This window comes from Medicago truncatula, chromosome 4 (assembly GCF_003473485.1).
Source record: "Medicago truncatula cultivar Jemalong A17 chromosome 4, MtrunA17r5.0-ANR, whole genome shotgun sequence".
Classification (NCBI taxonomy): domain Eukaryota; kingdom Viridiplantae; phylum Streptophyta; class Magnoliopsida; order Fabales; family Fabaceae; genus Medicago; species Medicago truncatula.
In genome coordinates this window covers 31,363,581-31,383,691 of record NC_053045.1, presented here as the reverse complement: position 1 = coordinate 31,383,691, position 20,111 = coordinate 31,363,581, and the positions used below count along the sequence as shown (strand labels likewise).

Below are 20,111 nucleotides of genomic sequence, written 5' to 3'. Positions count from 1 at the left end.
ATATCTCTTATAAATAAGATTAGATGAAGTATCATTAAAAAAACGGACACAAGGACAAATCGGTGTTCGTCTTCATGCTAGTACTTTTTTTTTTTTTTTTGTGGTCAGGGTTTGAACCCCGAATCTTGCATATATTATGAATTGTTCCTACCAACTGAGTTAAGTTCACGAGGACGTCTTCACACTAGTATATTAGTATGTATATATGTTTTTGTCCAGCTTGTTAATTGTGGAACTGAGAAGGGTAAAGTGTGATTACTTGAAGCAGACATTAGTTAGAAACTAGTTGAATAACTAGTTGTTAGTTATCTAACTGTTTACTAGGAGTTAGTTATGATATGCAACTACCCTTAGTTAGAGATACAAAGGATCGATACTAGTATAAATAATTCTATCACTGCAGTGTATAAATTAGATTTGTGAATGCAACTATTTTCATCTTAGTCTCTATACTTGAAAATCTATCTATCTTCCATTCTTTCCTTCATGGAGTTCAAGCTTATGGTTTCACACAGCTATTATATATGATGTTAATAGATGTTTTTCTATATTATCAACGAAAGACCGAAACCCTAATCCACATATATATTTAAAAGATTTAATGATTTGTCAGCTGTTTTACATCATACCGTTGATAGTATATGTATTTTTATTTGCACCAAAAAAAAAGTATTTGTATTTTTATCAATCTTAAATGACAAAGTTGAAAAGAAAAAAAAAAGTTTATAAATATTATTCCAAGATTGGACAAAATGTTGGACGGTGCACCTCACATGGTCTATTTTACTTGTACCCCTAGGTGGTTTCATTAGTGTAGTTAGTTAGTGCTTACCACTACTTTCCTCTCTAGAGATGGTTTCATTAGTGTAACGTATACACTATAAAATGCTCAAGGAGGTAATCCAAATCCCACAATCATTTCTCAACTATTCTCATGAGTTTTCATTTCCAATATAAAGACAATAACCAAGATGATTTCTCAGCCAATCTTATTAGCTTTGATTCTATTCCTCCTCTTCCTTCTCCAACTCTTTTTGTTTAAGAGAAACAACAGAGCAAAGGAGCACTTACCTTACCCTCCAAGTCCACTAGCAATACCAATAATTGGTCATCTTCATCTCCTCAAACCCCTCGTTCATCAAGCCTTTCGCGACCTCTCTGATCGATATGGACCCCTTATATCCCTTCGACTTGGTTCTGTTCCATTTATCGTTGTTAGTTCCCCATCACTCGCAAAAGAGTTTCTCAAAACAAACGAGCTTGTTTATTCTTCCCGTAAAATGAACATTGCCATCAACACAGTTGTCTACGATGATGCTACTTTTGCTTTTGCCCCTTATGGGGCATATTGGAAATTCATCAAAAAGCTTAGTACCTTTGAGCTCTTAGGCAACCGGACTATTGGACAATTCTTACCAATTCGAACTCGAGAACTCAACGAGTTCATTCAAACTTTGGAAAATAAATCCAAGGTTGAAGAAAGCGTGAACCTCACTCAAGCTTTGTTGAAGCTTTCCAACAACATAATATCACGGATGATGTTGAGCATTGAGAGCTCAGGAACGGATAGTCAGGCTGAACAGGCGAGGACGTTGGTTCGAGATGTGACCCAAATTTTCGGGGAATTTAACATTTCGGATTTTATAGGATTTTGCAAGAACTTGGACTTTCAAGGTCTCAAAAAGAGGGCATTGGATATACATAAGAGGTATGATGCTTTTCTGGAGAAGTTAATTTGTGATCGTGAGGAATCACGAAGGAAAGCCAAGGTTGAGGGTGGTTGTGAGGATAGAGACGAAAAAGTGAAGGATTTTCTTGATATGTTGCTTGATGTTTTCGAGGCCAAAGAATGTGAGGTCGACTTTACTAGGAACCATATCAAATCGTTGATCTTGGTACGTATATATACCTTCTTCTCACGCTTTTATACACTCTAGGATTATATATACAACAATGATATGTAGACACTATTTTTTTCTATATTCATTCAACATCTTATTTTCTATCTATCACTCTCATCTTATGACATCATAATTTATAACATATATCTAACCACTCTCTATTTATTTCTCTTTGAATGTATATATACACACAAGATGTATGAGTGTCCATTGATAATTTTTCTTATTTATATTGGTTGGGACTTCTAAATGTTCCACAATTTTGACTATGGATTCTACCAAATCACATGTATCGCATATAAGTTCAGTGAGACGCATATGAATTATATTCAATGTGTGAAAATAGATTATTCAGTTGTTGCTAGTATATCTTTTTGTTTATTAATAAAACTAACTCTCAGTACATTTAGAACAACTATTTTTTTCAAATACTTTAGTCGCAAGAATTTCACTTCTTAAGCTGAATAAGTGGCGAATCCTGAGTTCGAACCCCGACCCTTATACATTACAATGTCTTTGCCAATTGAGTTATATTCACTGACTTTTATACCAACTTTAAGTGAGAAACTATATTCTAACATTTAAATCTTGTTTATTATTAATAATTTCAGGATTACTTCACAGCAGCTACAGATACAACTGCCATTTCATTGGAATGGACAATAGCAGAACTGTTCAACAATCCAATAGTACTGAAGAAAGCACAAGAAGAGGTGGAGAGAATAATAGGGAAGGAAAGACTAGTATGTGAAGCAGACATTCCAAACCTTCCTTATATACAAGCCATTATAAAAGAAACATTGAGGCTTCACCCACCACTACCGATGATTGCTAGGAAAGGAACAAAAGATTGTGTGGTCGATGGGAAAATGATCAAAAAAGGCTCAATAGTTTGTGTGAACATTTGGGCTATTGGAAGGGACTCAAAGACTTGGAAAAACCCACTAGAGTTTAGGCCTGAAAGGTTTTTAGAATCTGGAAAAGAGAGTGAGATAGATATCAAAGGGCATGACTTTGAGTTGTTGCCATTTGGTTCTGGAAGGAGAGGTTGCCCGGGGATGCCTTTGGCCATGCGCGAATTGCCGACTGTGATTGGAGCTTTAGTACAATGCTTTGAGTGGAAGATGCTTGACTCTGAAGGTAAATTATTAGATCAAGGCAAAACAATCGATATGGATGAACGGCCTGGATTGACTGCTCCTAGAGCCAATGATCTTTTTTGCATTCCAGTTGCAAGATTGAATTTGATTCCTTTGGTTCAATTGTAGTGTAAAGCAATTGCGATAAGGTATTATGAAAATTTCTTTCAAATTGTTTTTCTGGGCCAAGGGCCTAATATAAGATAACTTTATTTATTGTATGTTTATTTTAATTTAATACTCACTCCGTCCCAAATTGTACGACGTTTTGAGCATTTAACATATATTAAGAAATATAATTAATATTGTGTGGAAAATAGATATTATGAGTTATTTTACAAAATTGTCCTTAATAAATGATACGAGAAAGATAAATGAAAGAATTGAAAGAAGAAAGAGTAATAGATAGTTAAGGATATAACAGGAAAAGTAACATTAATGTTTCATTGGTATTGTAAAGTGACATACAATTTGGGACAAATTTTTTTCCTAAAGCGACATACAATTTGGGACGGAGGGAGTAAAGATGAAGTTTAAGTACAATCTTCTTACAAAATTTATTTATAAATTATTATTTCTATTTAAGATAAATGATTCAACTCTCATAAGCAACTTGTTGATTTAATTTCAAAGTAGATGCATTTCCACGAATCAATGTAGAGGGTGCTCAACCATTGATCTGGTTAGCAAAAAACCAACGTACATAGAGAGTGCTCCACAACTACTCCTGAGAGGCTGAGAATATATTCTTTGAAAAATACTTGACTGACTCACGCATCGGAAGACAACTTCCGAGAATATTATAATGTAATTTTTGAGAACAAATCGAAACACAATCGTTGATGACTATGTATAGGGGTATTTTCATGATAACAAAGTATTTAAAAATAATTGGATACTATGATGTTTGTTTAAATGTGTAGAAAAATACACGCAGTTGATCATTTGGGGCAAACACACTAGACTAGAAGTCGACCTTCTGACTTGTGAAAGTATAAACATGAGAGTTCAAAGACTAAGCTCTACTGTCAACATAAAGTCAATGTCATGTTGACTCGAGTCATCATTCCTGGACAAATATGGTTAACAATTTGAATTATATAATTTGAACTGTGTCAACACAGAGAGAAAAGTGTATGTTGTTTAGCTTACACATTTACTTTTTTGGCAAAATGGGGAAACCAAGTTGAGAATTGTTGTTCCCACATTTGGTTTGGCTATGCCACACGAGTAATTTATCCAAATGCCCTTCGGCAGTTAACTGCCGAATTATGAAACCGGCTGCAGTTAACTGCCGAGGAAAACTTCGGTAGTAAACTACCGAGGAAACTGAAAACTTCGGCAGTTAACTGCCGAGGAAACCTCAAATCTGTTTTTTTTTTTTTTTTTATTCTTTGAGAATATTCCGCGGTCTTTATCATTTTTGATTGATTTTTCTTAATAATTCGTTTTTAATTTTATTGATTTGCCTTCCTTATTTATTTTAAATGTATTACTCCTTTAATTTTTTTTTTGTTATAACTGCTTTGATCTTCAACAATAGTGAATATTTTATTTCCAAAGAACTTTCTCGGAATTTTCTTCTTTTACTTCCTTTTTACGGAAATATTCACAATTATTTTAATTGTATTACTCATTTGATCTTCTTCTTTTTTTGCCTATTTTATTTCCAAAGAACTTTCACGAAATTTTCTTCTTTTATTTCCTTTTTCTTTGTTTTAGGCTTAACATTTTAGTCCTCAAAAACCATTTCAATAAGTGTAAAAATTAAGTATTTGAATATTGTTTTGCAAATTACTTAAATAAAAAAAAAATCTTTGTACACAATTATTTTAATGTAGAAAATATAACAACATATTATACCTTAAAAAAAATTGTTGTGCACAATTATTTTAACGATTTTTTTATTGTTATTTGTATTTAAGTAATGTGCAAAACAATATTCAAATGCTTAATTTTTACACTGATTTAAATGTTATTCTTATTAAGATATATAGACATAAGTATAATACTCCAATTGTTTAAAACGTACCAAAATAATGATTGAAACATTCAAAATCAATAAATATTATTAAAGACAATTTATGGTTTTTGTCAAAAAAAAAAAATTGATATTAATGACAATTTATGGATTTTGTCAAAAAAAAAAAAAAAAATCAGGTTTGAGATTTCCTCGGCAGTTAACTGCCGAAGTTTTTTTTTCCTCGGTAGTTTACTGCCGAAGTTTTCATCGGCAGTTAACTGCAGCCGTATTTCTAAAACTTCGGCAGTTAACTGCCAAAGGGTATTTGAGTAATTTACTCGTGTGGCACAGCCAAACCAAAAGTGGGAACAACAATTCTCAACCAAGTTGGTTTGAACATGCATACAAGAAAATTATAACAAATTTTTTTAATGAGAGCCTATGAAATAATACACATGTAACATAAAATTAAAGAGCAATGATATTTGAACAACCATTTGCTAACAACTTTCATGACAACCTCATTTTTCTCTGTTTTCATTGGGTCAAAAACAATGAAGAGAGAAAAAGGAAGAGAAAAAATAAAAATATAATGTGAGTATAAGAGATAAAGTTATTTAAAAGTTGTCAAAAAATGGTTGTACAAATATCATTTCTCAAAATTAAAATAGTGTCACCAATATTCAAAGGTTACAATCAAATTCAAATAAAAATTAAATATATAAATTATTATCCAAATGTTACAACATAGTCATAAAACTATTGGATAACATGACCACCCCTAACACGTACATGGTGCTAAATCTACCCTCATTAAGGGCCTCAACATCAACCTCATTAAGGGCCTTCTGCTCAGTTGGTCTCGGGATATGAACATTCTTCGGATGAGGTGTGATGTATGGAATTGAAATTTTAAAATATCATCTCATGTATCCAGTTTCCGTCTCTTCACCAGTCGAAGCTAGCAAGCTTAAATCATACTCAGACAACACATAATCATGATATTGTACATAGCGTTGACTGATCTCCTGTCGAGTCGTCGTAGGTGGTGCAGATTCATGTGGGCGTATGTGGATGATCTGTACATAACCAAACTGGCACAACACCTGCTTCAGCAGATTTTGGACCCTACGAGGTCTGTATCTGAGCCATCTAAGTAAAGAACGATTCGCTCAAACAAACATGTATGGTGGTGCTGCTGATACGGGTTCAAGACAACGATACTAAGATACATGTGAACCATATGTGATCTTATGGGATCCGTGACAACCTAAACCTTTATGGACCAGAAACATCATGTCATGTGGGTGTAGATCCTCCCAGGTAATAACCCAATAATCCATGGCCCCAACTGCCTGAAAATGCTAAAAAAATCCAAGCATGTATCAACAACAACATATAAGTATCTGTAAAAAATACATGAACAAAAAACATGTTTAACATGTAAATAAATAAGAATTTTATTATTATACATGTAACAAGGTCAAGTATACGGCCATCTATGAACTCTTTATAATGACATCCACAATTAAGCTTTGTGTATAAGTGAGCAACGGCAGTCGCTCCTCATGCATAATCGGAGACCAGCTCCAGGTCACGGAAGTACTTCAGGTATGTCACGTCGACATAGTTGATGCTCTTGTCAATGAAGAGCGTGACACCCACCAAATAGAACATATAGATGCAGACAACTTAGTTCGGCTTTAGTTTCATCTCCTCAACATCACTATCCTCCCAAGTTTCAGCTGCTTCCTCAAAACGTTTCTTAAAATCCTGCCTCAACCAGCTGAAAACGTGCATAAGCACCCTTCATTTTTCTCATCTGGTACTCAGCCTCCCCCAAGATCAGATGCTAACAGCCTTACCATCAAATCAACTACCTCAGACTTAGTAAGAGAAAGATCATGGTCCAGGAGGCGACCCTCGATATAGAGATGCAGCTGACATGACACATCATCAAGTGTAACTGTCATCTCTCCAATTGAAAGATGGAAGATAAACGTCTCTTGGTGCCATCTCTCAACAACGCAAATAACATGCCATAGTCAAGATATGATAATTGACATGTTGTAGCCAGTGAATACCGCTAACTTGCATGACTTCTCTGAATCAATGCTCTATAAAAAAAAAATAAAAAAAATAAAGTGAGGACGTTACATAATATATATAGGACTAGAATTTAAACACCAGACAACTAAGTTGTTCACTTTAATCACTACACTGCTTGATGCAACCAAAAAAATTCACCAAACAAAATGGTACCTCACCAATTCTTTAAAAATGCTTTTGCTACACAACAAGGATGCCACGTTATCCTCCTCCAAATTTTCGATTTGAACTGAATAATAACACACTGATAATTAACAGTGGCGGAACTGGGGGTGGCAGGGGAGCCACCGCCACCCCATTCTAAAAATAAATAAATTTTTTTATATACTGGAAATTACAAAAATATCCTTCAATAGTACTAATATTTCCTATTCAGTCTCATTTCCTCTTCCCGTTTCTCTTTCATCTGAGAACAAGTGAGAAACGCGATCCTTTTCTTCTCCCAACCAAAGCAAATCGATCCACCACCGCCGGTGAGCCGCGACCACTCTCCTCCTTCTCCATCCATCACTGCCGCCGCGATTACTCTCCTCCTTCTTCAGTTTAGAGAGTTATCTCCATCTCTCTCCACAAACCCTAATTGTTGTAACTTGTAAGGTAATGTGAAATTGAATGTAATTTCCTTCAATTATGATTATGATTTGATGATTACATGTTCTTTAGTTGATTGCCATGAGTTCTTTAGTTGATTTTCAACTCTAATTGTTAAACCTGTTGACTGTTGTTCTTTGCCCCTTTGGTCGTAACCATATTCACTGTCCTTTGTTAATTGATAAATTCATAATTGCATAACCTTTACTCTCTTTACAAAGATTTTTTTGTTAATCATAGTTTTAATCATAGCCTAGTGATGGTTTCACTTTCTAATGAAATTACTTGTTTAAGTCTTTGTGGTAAATTCTTGGAGGAATCTACTGATTAATTTTATGTGAAATATAGTATTATTGATGTAGGACTAAACTTTTTACATCTTAAACTGCTCCAAATTGAAAGCTAATGGAGTGGAATGGATGATGACTCAAGAAGATATGCAGTTAAAATGCCATATATTTGATGGTTGTTTGAAATTGTGAATATTTTTATGTAATGTTAGATAAATTGGAGCAAGAAGATAGCTATGTGGTTGTAGCTTAATGTTGGAGAAGAGAAGAAGAGTTATTTATGATAAAATGAAACCTTAGAAAAGAACTTTGAGTTTGACAACTAGCTAGAGCAAGAGCCATAGGAGAGATCATGGTTTAGTATTCGGAGCTGTCTGTGCCTTACTGCCAGTTTATTTTCTGCTGTTTTCAGTTTTTTACTGGTTTTTTGGTGCTACTGGTGTAGCAGATCAGCGCTGCTTGCAGCTGTTTTTCTGTCTTTGGTGGTTGCTTTTCAATGATGCTTGGCTAGTTCAGGAGTGAGGTAGGGGTATGCTTGCTCTATGCTAGTATATACTTCGGCCTCATTGTTTGATGCCATTGTTGGTTTTGGGTTTTCTCGGGGAATTGGTGTTACGTATTTAGGCGGCACCTCTTTGTATTTTTTCCCGATTTTTCCTCAAGTTTTTTTAATAGCAGCCACCCCAAACTTTTTTGTCTGGCTCCGCCACTGCTGATAAAGATTTCTTCTTCCACGATTGAACAATGTATCACAGAGCCAAATCGATTAACCATAATCTATTATCCCATTATCATCACTCCACTAAAAACCATGCAAAAACCTTAATCCACACACACTCACATCAACCTCAAAACCAAAAACCAAAACCAAACCATCACAAACGCAAACACATTCCCTTCATAACCGAAATCAAACAAATCGAAACCTCAGAACAAGCTTTATCTCTCTTTCACCATTACAACCAACTCGGATACAAACACTATTACCCTTCTTACGCCGCATTACTCTACAAACTCGCCCGTTCTAAAAACTTCCATGCAGTAGAAACCATCCTCACACAAATGAAAAACACCGATATTCAATGCAACGAAACGGTTTTCATCGCGCTTTTTCAGCATTATGGACCAGTAAAAGCCGTTGAACTCTTTCGGGCAATGCCGAAATTCAACTGTGCACGTACATTGCAGTCTTTTAACGCACTTCTGAATATTTTAGTTGATCATGGTATGTTTTGTGAGGCTAATGATGCTTTTGAGAGGTGTTATGAAATGGGTTTTCGTCCGAATACCGTTACTTTTAATATTATGATGAAGGGTTGGTTGAAAAAAGGTGAATGGGAGAATGCGTGTAAGGTGTTTGATGAAATGCTTGAGAGAAAAGTGCAGCCTAGTGTTGTTAGTTATAATAGTTTGATTGGGTTTTTGTCGAGGAAGGGTGATTTGGATAAAGCGATGAGGTTGGTTGAGGATATGAGACGGAAAGGGAAACGTGCGAATGGGGTGACGTACGCGCTTTTGATGGAGGGTTTGTGTAGTTTGGGAAAGTATGAGGAAGCTAAGAAGTTGATGTTTGATATGGCGTATCGTGGGTGTAAACCTCAGCTTGTGAATTTTTCTGTTTTGATGAATGATCTTGGGAAGAGAGGGAAGATTGATGAGGCGATGGTTTTGTTTCGGGAGATGAGAAAGAGACGGCTTAAGCCGGATGTTGTGACGTATAACGTGTTTGTGAATTATCTTTGTAAGGAAGGGAAGACGGCGGAAGCTTATAAGATGTTGGTTGAGATGCAGATTAGTGGTTGTGAGCCGAATGCGGCCACATATAGGATGTTGCTTGATGGTTTGTGTCGGAATGGGGATTTTGAGAGTGGGTTGAGTGTTTTGAATTTGATGTTTGCGAGTAGACATTGCCCGCTATCGGATACGTTTAATTGTTTGGTTGTTGGGTTATTGAAGTCTGGGAATATTGATGGTGGATACTTTGTTTTGGAAGAGATGGTGAAGAGAAAAGTAGATTTTGATTTGGAGAGCTGGGAAGCTGTGATAAAGTATGCTTGCAGTGAGGATGATAAGAGTGGCAGTATGCTTACGAATATACTTACATGTATGTCCGTCTAAAGCAATTGTCTACATCTTTTGTGGTGAATATTTTGTTTGTTCCATTCCGGGGGTATCATTTTGAATTTCCCTTTTCCCTGATTCTAATACGACACTGAGATGGTGGTTTTCCTGGCACAGAAGTTCCCGGTGGCAATTAACGACTGATTTCATTTCAAGGTGAAGAGCAAATTGTTTTCAGTGGGTTTATAGATGTTACTGTGAAAGATGAGATGAAAGTGAAGTCTCGGGAGAGGGAGTCCGCAATTGCTGATTTTTTTTCTCCCTGGTCTCTTGCCATAAAGATATTCTGATGAAAGTTGACTCACAGATTGAATTACGTGCCTCTATTTTGGTTGAAGAAATCGTTAAAGTTCTTAAAGAACATGTACACCATACACTAATTTAAATTTTAAATTTTCAGCTCTTTGTAGAATTGTAATCTAGTAATTTACCAAATAAGAACAATACTGGTGTAAACTTGTGTTGCAATTTCATAATTATTTTAAAGAATGGATTTTATAAGAATTTAGTTATACTTTTTCAATAAGCCAACTGATTTTACTTATTATTTAGAATTTGTTAGTATTTTATATTTTATTGGCTTCAGATTCCCAGTGACAAATTATTTCTATGTTCATATATAATACTTGTTGTTTAGTTATAACTACTACTACGAGATATTTATCAGCTCCATCCATATATACAAAACAACTCCACTCATCAACTCCATCATTTTGTTATATATTATTATATTAACTGCTAGGGCTGTTTCAAATCTTAGTATTTATATCTGTCTCCATAACTCTACCATCTCATCAAAACACAATTACAAACTATCAAACTCTAACAAGCATGGCTCGCTCTGAAACTCTCGCTACCACTATGCCCCTCAAAGCTATAATGTTTATGGCATTGATATTCCTTACATTCACTTTCACAACTTCAAGTCGAATTCTCAGTGAACTAGAAACACCAGAAGAACCAATTACTGATTCTGCAGAGTCCCCTGTTTCTTCCATACTCCCTCCATTTGTTGCCCCAACAACAGCCCCAACATCAGCCACAACAACCAGTACTGATATTCCCGATCAGCACCACACACTATCGTTTTTCATGCATGACATTCTAGGTGGCTCCAATCCAACAGCAAGAGCAGTGACCGGAGTCGTTACAAATCCGGCCCTCAATGCTCAAGTTGCATTTGCAAAGCCAAATGGTGCAAACCTTCCTCTAAACAACGGTGTTCCACAGAACAATAACAACAACGGAATCCTAAACAACAACAACCTTCCTTTCCTAACAGGACTCAGTGGGAACACAGGAAACGTGTTCAATAACAATAATAATGGGAACAATTTCCCAGTGACGAATATGAATCAGATACCGCAGGGAACGACGGTGCAGGAGCTGATGTTTGGTACAATGACAGTGTTTGATGATGAACTGACAGAAGGTGAAGAGTTGGGATCAGGATTAGTTGGAAAAGCACAAGGATTTTATATAGCAAGTTCAACGGAAGGAACAAGTCAAGTAATGGCATTCACTGCAAAGTTTGAAGAGAATGGTTATGAAGATAGTCTCAGCTTCTTTGGAGTCCACAGAACAACACAAGTTTCACAATCACAACTTGCAATCATTGGAGGAACCGGAAAGTATGTGAATGCTAATGGATTTGCTATTATTAAGACATTTCCGGTCAACGGTCAGCAACATAACACTGATGGACTTGAAACTCTCTTGCACCTCACTGCCTATCTTTCCTATTAGTAGCGTTGTCTTTTAATTATGTGTTGTGAATGAACTTTATGTTTTCACTTTACAAAACTATTGCAAAAAATTTGTCTTTTGTGTAATGAATATCAATTAGTGATTGTATTGTACTTTTGAAAAGGAATCAAAATATGTTATGCATGAATTTGACTTTACCACAAACCATGACCTAACTGTAGTGCTTTTACGTTGTATTCTCGGTTTTATGAATACCAAAACTAGAATGGAAGGCCTTGAAACACTTCCTGTCCAGAGACTGGAACATGTTTTGTCGTCATTACATTTACTGTACTATGATGATTTTTACTCATAGGTTCTTAGATAAGTTTGGTCATCCACTATTGGGTCACTCGGGTCACACTCCAGATATCTAATTGTGGGTGTGAGGGGTGTGTTAATAGTCTAACATATGATGAGATATGACTTATAAATGACTTTGTAACTAGGAGACGTCTATGATTTTACAAATCAGTTTTGTAGAGTTGAGTTACACGATTGGGAACTCCTATACCTCACACTCTAGGCCTAAAATATCCTATGTTGTTAGTAAACTTAGCCAATGTTGGATGCCCCATAGATTCTCACCTACTAGCTGCTATGTGTGTGTACATAATTCATAGAAAATAAAAAATCAGTTCCGCCTCTCAACTTACCCTTAAGGATTTTATGATTCTGGCTGAGGAGCATGCCTTGATACAAGAAGGTTTACCACTAGTTTTTGCTTCTTCCTTAGCTTCTCATTGGTATCTTTGGAAAAGAAAGAAGCAACCATCGTGTCTTGGTCCTCCTCTGAAGTAGAATACAGGACCCTGGCTCCCGCTTGTGAAGCTCAATGGTTTCTGTTTCTCATGAGATACTTGCAGGTTCCTAACCCTTACCCATGGTTGTCTACTGTAATGACAAATTTGGTCTGTGCGTTTCAGCCAATCCTGTGCATTGTAGTGCAAGACGAGATCCAAGCACGGTTTGTTACATCTGCTGCCTATCCTATCCAAGGACCAAGTGGAAATATCCTCACCAAGTCTCCATCCAGAGTCATTTTCATCTTTGCACAGCAAACTTGAAATGATTGATATTCATCTTTTCACAGTTAGCTTTGATGACTAATTTGCTAGATAGGTTAGTTGGTGACAGATTTTTCTGTTTTCAGCAAGTTACTTCTAACTCCTCAATCATAACATAAGCCCATTAAGATGCCTTGCTTGCGGAAATCATGCAATGGTGGATAAAACAACCAATTAAGATATTTCATCGCTTTTTGTGAGTTAGTTTTGTAACAATTTTATCAACAAAATAATCGTAACGATAAGCACCTAAAGGTATATATTTATTTACACATTCATCCATCCAGATACATAGTAGTATTACATCTTTTTCATATTAAGAATAGCTGAGATCTTCTCTTCTATAAAAAGAAGAGTAAAAAGAACTATCTATCATAATCATAAATAAACAGTAATCTGAAAAAGTGTTTCCATTCCATTATTAGTACTTCTGTGCTGATAAGGCAACTGTAACGTCTCAATTTTGGCATACCCTCTTGCATTTTCATATTTTCCGGTACCTCCAACAACGGCAATATAGGACTCATGTGTAGCCATTCTATGCACACCAAAGAAATTAATAGCATCATCATCATCATCATGACTTTCATCACCAAACAAAGCAGTAAATGCCATGGTTTGACTGCTTCCATCCAATGAACTAACCAAATGAAATCCTTGTACTTTACCAATAACATCTGAATTCAACTCATAACCTTTTGTAATTTCATCATCAATCACTGTAATTCTTCCAAATAAAAGCTTCTGTATTGTTACTCCTAGTGGAAGTTGATTCGACGTAACGTAAGGAAGTGAGTTAGAGTTAGTATCTATAACCACCTTGTTTTTGTCAATGTTTTTTATAATTGTTTTGGTTGAGGGAGAACCATTTGTACTAATACTAGTGTCAAAAATTGGTATGCTACCTTTATTAGGGAGTATTTTGTTATTTGGTTTTGAGAAAGGAATGTTAGTGGTTTGTTGTGTGTTGACAATTATGCCATTCATAATTCTTTCTGATGGGTTTGATCCACCTAGAATGTCATGCATGTAGAAAGTGAGTGGTGGAGGATACTCTTCTGTTTTGGCATACTTTAGGGTGATGCTAAAGAGGGAAAGGTGGATTACAATGATTTTAAAGGAAAAAGAAGTGAATGAGAACTTTATGGCCATTTGATTTTTAGTCTTGATTAGATGGGATTCATTATTGGTGTGATATTTGTAAGGATGTACTAGCAACATTTGTATATATAGTTTATAGGAGAGATTTTGAGATTGTAAAGGAGTTGGAATGGGGCAGGTTATTTTGCATTGAGGTTGGACTATATTTTCAATTGGAGTTGTTGCTCACCAAATCAGCTTTCAAAAGTGGAGTGGCTAATGGCATATGATTTTAAGAAGAAATGATAATTTACATCAATATTTTTGAAGCTGGTGTATGTAAGTTGTAGAAGATAAAAAGTAAGAGAGTTAGAGATAAACATACTAGCTGACCAGTAATAATTAAAATAAATCAATCACAGAGAGAGAATTGCATAAAATTCTCGTTGATTTCACATGGTTACCTTTCTTCTCATAAATTGGTCAGAAGGAGTAGATTTCCAAATTAAAGCAAAATGAAGAGTACACACAAAAGGCATGAAGAGGCTTTTTATCTTTTTGGTACAATGAAGAGGCTGTTCTTCTCGTGTAATAATTATGTTTTTATTACCATCCCAAACTCTCAAATTAAGAAAGTTAAAGGGGTAAAACTGCTATTAAGCCTAAAATAAATAAATGATGGATACATATCTAACATGTACATCATCTTTCAAACATTGTTATCCTTTTTATGAGATATTTTCAATGAAATTTGAATTTCTATGTTTGTATAATGAAGATTTTTATTTTGTTGCGTAGATACTTGTAGGGTTAAGTTGAAGTGTCCAACTCATTTATATGGTTATTCTTGACCCAATGTGGATGTTTCTCGAGCTCCCCTGATGATCCTACAGTGATATCATAGTCATTGGTTCGCCGAATGACTCATTATGCCGGAAGTCTTCCTAACAATAATGGTAGGGCAATGTGTCATGTTTAGTGCGGCCAATTGAGGAGGAGCATGTACACATATGAATGGATGGATGAGAGGTTATTATGTAACAAGTGTACGCAGAAGTCTCATATTAGATGAAAAAATGGATGTTGAACACTATATAAGTTATAAGACCCGTAACTCAATGTCTTAAGATTTAGGTTAAGATGTGATGTCCAACTCACTTGTATGGTTAATTTTGACACTTTATAGATGATCTCTCAGACTCGCCTTAGCACTCAAGACACTACCATCAAGTTTGACTTAGATAATGCAACAATAAAGTGAACCTGCTATCATTTTTTTTGGAGATAAAGGAAACCTGATATCGTTATTCCTCACCTGTAAAGAATGTACAATGTACAATATTAACATAAAAAATCAAACAAAACTATGTATATTACAAAAGTGTTAATGAGTTTTAGTTGAGAGGTTGAATTGATTTGAAGCACCAAAGTTTTATCACCCGTTTGAAATGCTACTAAATGTGAAGAGTGCAGGAAAAATCGGTCCCTTTGGTATGACCCACAAGCATTTAGTAGCAAACATTGATCATTAGGTGAAAAAGAAAATACAATGAAAAAGTTTGCTGCAAAAGAATGCGTCCCAAACCAGCCTGTCCTTAAGTGCTCCCTGCTACCACTGTCAGTCTCGCATGCATTACATTGTCTCCTCAACTTATTTTTAAATTAAGGTTCTCATGCTTAGTGAAGAACCATATGATTGCTAATTTCAAGTGATGATCAATTTCAAGGTATTGATAATTATGTACTCCTTCTTCTCCTGTTGTTCATGTTCGAAATGGCTGGTAGATTTGGGTTGTGTGTGCAGCCACAAAATCGTGTAGGTGGTCGTTCGATCAAGTTTGAACGGTCTTAGAAATCGTGGTTATGTCTAACATAACATCACAAAACCGGCTTGTGAGGTGAGAATTACCCCCACTTATATTTTGTCTGATGTGGGACTCTTTAATACACCCCTTCACAACCAGAACAATTGAGTTTGGTTTGTGGACATAATTGGTGGATGACTCGATAGCGAAAACGGATAGCAGATAGACCAATGTATCTTGGAGAGATTTTGATATCATCTTAGAAATCGTGATTGGGCCTAACTCAACCCTACAAATTCAGCTTGTGATGTGAGGATTACACTCACTTATAAACACATGTTCAGTCATATTTTGTCCGATATAAGACTCTTTAACAAACAATTTATATTTAAACTCATAATTTAGATTTTTTTTTTTAAATCAATCAAAATTCACACTGAAATATAGATCTCTCTAATCTTGATCAAACAATCCAATTCATAATATTACATGATGAAAATAAAAAAAAACTTGTAAGTACTTCTACTTCAATGAGGAGGAGTCATCAGTAAATTAAATACGGAAAGAAAGCCTGCATTACAAGTTAAATGGTGACCCATCTAACCTAAAATAGTACTATTCATTTACATAACATACATTAAGATTGATAAGTCATGAAGTTGAGGAACTGAAAGGGAGGTTTAGAGTTACGACCCCACCATGTTATTATCCATTTCCACTTTTTTGTACTCACATTCTTGACAATTTCTACATACCAAATAGCATTTTGCTTCTTATCATACAATAACACACATTCCTAAAGGTGCGCACCAAACAAAAGTGAACTTGAGAGGGAAATCTACGTTTATATAAATAAAAAATATCCCGTCAATAAAAGTTGATATATTTGATCTAAAATTGATCCAAATATATCAACTTTTGTTGATCAAACATTTTCTTATATAAGTAACTCATTGTGTCAATCGTGGAAATGCTAGAGTAGAAGATGACGATGATGATAATGATGATGAGGATGAAGATATCGTAGATGACCATAGTTGTGCACTCTTCACCTTGGATACACTCGCCAATACGTCTAATGGTGTCACGTCTCCGATAATTGTTACTTTTTTTGTCTCCATTTCTATGGTGAATGATCTCACTCCTACACAACATTATTAACCCAAATAATTTGTGCTTAGCATAAATTTTTATACACTTAATACAAGGAAAGAAAAACTATTCATGATTTAATATAACAAGAACTCACCTTCCATTTTTGAGATATGTTTTCTAACTTTTCCTTCGCAAGCTTTGCAATGCAATGACACCCTTAGTACCACAACCTATAGGTTTCATAAAGATAGATCATTACTGCAACAAGTAACCAAAAATCAAAGTAATTTAAAACTATATATAAGTAATCTCTCCGGTCCTTATTATAAGAAAGAATTCATTTTTTAGGTTAGTTGAATAACTGATATATCTGATCTATATTATAAATTAAATACATCAATTATACAATGAACCTAAAAAGTTAATTGTTTTTCATAATAAGAATTGAAAGAAGTATGCAACTGTGAATTATGATCAAGTTATGCCGCAAACTTTAATATTGCGACAAAATAAGAGCAACTACAACCAATACTATTGCAACTGCGATTGTGATATCGTTGTGGAGACCTCTAAAACTTTTATATTGCGACAACAATTACAGTTGCATACCGCAATTAATTAGAAGTAGAACTACTATTATAAAAGAAAAACAAAATTTACTCTCACTTTTCACATTATTTTGAGAAACAATAACAAACATAAAACATAATTAAAACTAAAACAAAAACCTGGTCCTTGGAAGCAAGAGGTGAAGAAGAGGTCCTAATTAGGGCATGAGAATCGTTTTTTCTTTTCATATCCAAGGACATGTCTTTAACATCATGCATAGAAACCATTTTGCTGGACTCAGATATCCAATCGATGAATGGCGCAGGCGCGTCATCGAGGAGATATCTTGTCGAAGACATGTCATTAACATGACTGGAGCTTTTTCTACGTATCTCGGTACTACTACTTTGTTTTTGTTTATCTGTTGTACTCTTTCTATGCTTCTCAAAGTAAGGCATAGGATTGATAGGTAATTGAGATGAACAAGGAACATGATGAAGTTGATTTTTCCTTCTTTCATGATCATAGTTTTTGGTGGTTCTACTTCTTCTTAGTATAGAACGTTGATCTATACTACTATGTATTATTGCTGTTGAAGAAGGAGAAGAACAAAACATGTCCATTCCTTTCATGGATATAAGTTGAATTGAAGTTAAGTTGATTGATTTGTTTGGTTTGTAGATATTGAGAGAATGAGTTATTGTTGGAAGCAATGGCTTTTTAAGTAGTAGTAGCTGAATGTAATGAAGGCTAAAGGGAGTGTAATTGAAAGATCTTTCTAATATTGAGGGAGGGAAAAAGAAGAGATAATGCATTATTAGGTCCCACTGTAATGATGTCTTGGAAGATTTGGGATTAATCTCGATATTCAAAGTTGTATTTTCTCTTCTTTTTTTTATGGCAATTGTATTTTCTCTTTGATCCTTATTTCTTTGCCTAAAGTATCATTTGTATCCTTTGTATATATTGCTCAAAATTCAATTTTCTCCTTGATTTTTTAGAATATTCATTTTAGTTGTTTATCTTGGCAACTTTATATGAAAAAAATTGTTATGTGAACAATTAAAATGTTGTACTTTTTTTAAGGAATAAAAATGTTATTCTTGTATACTTGTTGTTATATGGTATTTTTACACTACTTTTTTTTTTCTCTTTAACAATTTCATAGTGTTGTATTTTTATAGATGTTGATGTACAATGTCACTTTTTATACTAAAATAACACCAATCATATACAAATTCATCTATCTTAAATTTGTACTTATCAATCTCATAAATGTAATTCAGTTGGTACCTACTAAAGATATTATGTGCAGGGTCGGGGTTTGAACCACAGATTTATCATTTTTTTTCACATATAATGTATGTGAATCTAGTCGCTTGACCACTTGATAAAAAAAAAAAAAAATTATATTTATCTTAGATTGAACTAGTCGTGGAATATATATCACACTTGCCTTCATAGTTAGTAACATGTCAAAATATTCTTCTAAACTCACTAAAATGAGTGTCATCTTTTCAAAAAATCTCTAATTAAAATTATGATTCATGATTTTAAAGTGTAGACATCAGACTTGTGATACACCGTATATTTTCTTATGTTAAAATTTCTTAAAACATAAAAAACTAAAATGAATTTCGAATAAAAGATGAATTTGAAGGAGCAAAAGAATATTTTAGCATAACTTTTTACTCATTATTATGTTTTTTTAGTTGTTTAGGAATTAGAAAGTGTGCTAGCTAGTCTTTGCTGTGATATGATTACTACCACTAGTTGTGGAATTAACAAAAGTTTAGGGAAGACTACCGACTTCTATTATTGGTGCATCATTGTTTTTCTTAGAGGCCTATATTTTCCACAAAACACTAGGCTCCACATTTCATTTTGTTAATTGTATTCCTATTACTTTTCATGTTTTGGATGCAAATTTGTGGCCGGGTGCGCTGTGGATATGAGACTATAAATTAACAAGTCATGTTTTGGTTCATTTTCAACCAACAAACTTGGGAAGACACGTTTAAGATCAAATTTTGGAATTTACAAAAAAGAAGACAACTAAACGACATATATACAACATGATGATGTGTAACAACATTTCATTAAATTCAATAGGTTCACTTGTTTGACATTTCAAAAGAAAAAGAAAACTTGAACAATGAAGTCATGACTAAAGTTTTCATGGTACACGCTATGTTTTTAAGTTGTTGACGTTGTTTTATAAATAAAAATAGTTATCCCTTTGAACCTTGAAACACTTGGGGAATGCTTGATGAGAGAGAGGACGAATAATGGGTAAAAGGTCGGTTGAGCAATACGCAAAAGTTTCAACAAAGATAAAAGTTGGAGATTTTTTAATTTAGCCGCAGGAATTTAGTAAAAGCAGTTTTTCTAGAGGATTGATTACTGCATAAATACATCAACAAATCTAATTAATTAGTAGGATTTGTATGTATAATTATTTTAGGTTTAAATATGTCTTTAGTCCTTTCACTTTCATCAGATTTTGGCATTAGTCCCTACACTTTTTTTATTTGGAATTGGTCCCTGCACTTTGTAAAAATATTGGTATTGATCCCTCTATTAACTTTCTATTAAAAAAACACAAAACTATTGGTATTGGTCCTGCACTTTGTAAAAATATTGATATTAGTGCCA

The 20,111-nt window shown here is 34.4% G+C and overlaps 5 protein-coding genes across 7 annotated transcripts; 3 read left to right on the top strand and 2 right to left on the bottom strand.

The window, feature by feature from the left end:
• Window positions 1–856: 856 nt before the first annotated feature.
• LOC25492470 (cytochrome P450 93B16) lies at window positions 857–3,284 on the top strand. The gene is made up of 2 exons (XM_013600611.3): window positions 857–1,895; window positions 2,513–3,284. Exons 1-2 carry the CDS (start codon window positions 972–974, stop codon window positions 3,167–3,169), a joined length of 1,581 nt encoding a protein of 526 aa, XP_013456065.1. The 5' UTR covers window positions 857–971; the 3' UTR covers window positions 3,170–3,284.
• Window positions 3,285–7,369: 4,085 nt separating this feature from the next.
• Window positions 7,370–10,618, top strand: LOC25492469 (pentatricopeptide repeat-containing protein At1g07740, mitochondrial). 3 transcript variants are annotated; one of them, XM_024783131.2, is made up of 2 exons: window positions 7,370–7,709; window positions 8,206–10,618. In XM_024783131.2, the coding sequence occupies exon 2, from the start codon at window positions 8,738–8,740 to the stop codon at window positions 10,109–10,111; it is 1,374 nt and encodes a 457-aa protein (XP_024638899.1). In that variant the 5' UTR covers window positions 7,370–7,709; window positions 8,206–8,737; the 3' UTR covers window positions 10,112–10,618. The 3 variants fall into 3 exon arrangements, with proteins under 3 accessions (XP_024638899.1, XP_024638900.1, XP_013456064.1); XM_024783132.2 differs by having other exon boundaries at window positions 8,066–10,618; XM_013600610.3 differs by having other exon boundaries at window positions 8,052–10,618.
• A 142-nt stretch (window positions 10,619–10,760) lies between these two features.
• On the top strand, window positions 10,761–12,020 carry LOC25492468 (dirigent protein 10). The gene has a single exon (XM_013600609.3). The coding sequence runs from the start codon at window positions 10,946–10,948 to the stop codon at window positions 11,858–11,860; it is 915 nt and encodes a 304-aa protein (XP_013456063.1). The 5' UTR covers window positions 10,761–10,945; the 3' UTR covers window positions 11,861–12,020.
• Window positions 12,021–13,163: 1,143 nt separating this feature from the next.
• On the bottom strand, window positions 13,164–14,319 carry LOC25492467 (dirigent protein 9). Its single transcript, XM_013600608.3, has one exon. It carries the CDS (start codon window positions 14,146–14,148, stop codon window positions 13,306–13,308), a length of 843 nt encoding a protein of 280 aa, XP_013456062.2. The 5' UTR covers window positions 14,149–14,319; the 3' UTR covers window positions 13,164–13,305.
• Window positions 14,320–16,338: 2,019 nt separating this feature from the next.
• On the bottom strand, window positions 16,339–18,288 carry LOC25492466 (protein SODIUM POTASSIUM ROOT DEFECTIVE 3). The gene is made up of 3 exons (XM_013600607.3): window positions 17,636–18,288; window positions 17,062–17,137; window positions 16,339–16,956 (listed from the first exon to the last, which is right to left on the bottom strand). The coding sequence occupies exons 1-3, from the start codon at window positions 18,269–18,271 to the stop codon at window positions 16,763–16,765; spliced, it is 906 nt and encodes a 301-aa protein (XP_013456061.2). The 5' UTR covers window positions 18,272–18,288; the 3' UTR covers window positions 16,339–16,762.
• Window positions 18,289–20,111: the final 1,823 nt, after the last annotated feature.

Bases quoted from the DNA above. Each gene is read 5' to 3' on its own strand.
- LOC25492466 (XM_013600607.3), bottom strand. From the start codon at position 18,271: ATGCATTATCTCTTCTTTTTCCCTCCCTCAATATTAGAAAGATCTTTC. The intron at 17,138-17,635 runs GTTTTTGTTTTA...TGAAACCTATAG, and splicing joins CTCTTGCTTCCAAGGACCAG to GTTGTGGTACTAAGGGTGTC. The intron at 16,957-17,061 runs GTGAGTTCTTGT...AATGTTGTGTAG, and splicing joins ACATATCTCAAAAATGGAAG to GAGTGAGATCATTCACCATA.
- LOC25492469 (XM_024783131.2), top strand. From the start codon at position 8,738: ATGTATCACAGAGCCAAATCGATTAACCATAATCTATTATCCCATTAT.
- LOC25492467 (XM_013600608.3), bottom strand. From the start codon at position 14,148: ATGTTGCTAGTACATCCTTACAAATATCACACCAATAATGAATCCCAT.
- LOC25492470 (XM_013600611.3), top strand. From the start codon at position 972: ATGATTTCTCAGCCAATCTTATTAGCTTTGATTCTATTCCTCCTCTTC. The intron at 1,896-2,512 runs GTACGTATATAT...TAATAATTTCAG, and splicing joins ATATCAAATCGTTGATCTTG to GATTACTTCACAGCAGCTAC.
- LOC25492468 (XM_013600609.3), top strand. From the start codon at position 10,946: ATGGCTCGCTCTGAAACTCTCGCTACCACTATGCCCCTCAAAGCTATA.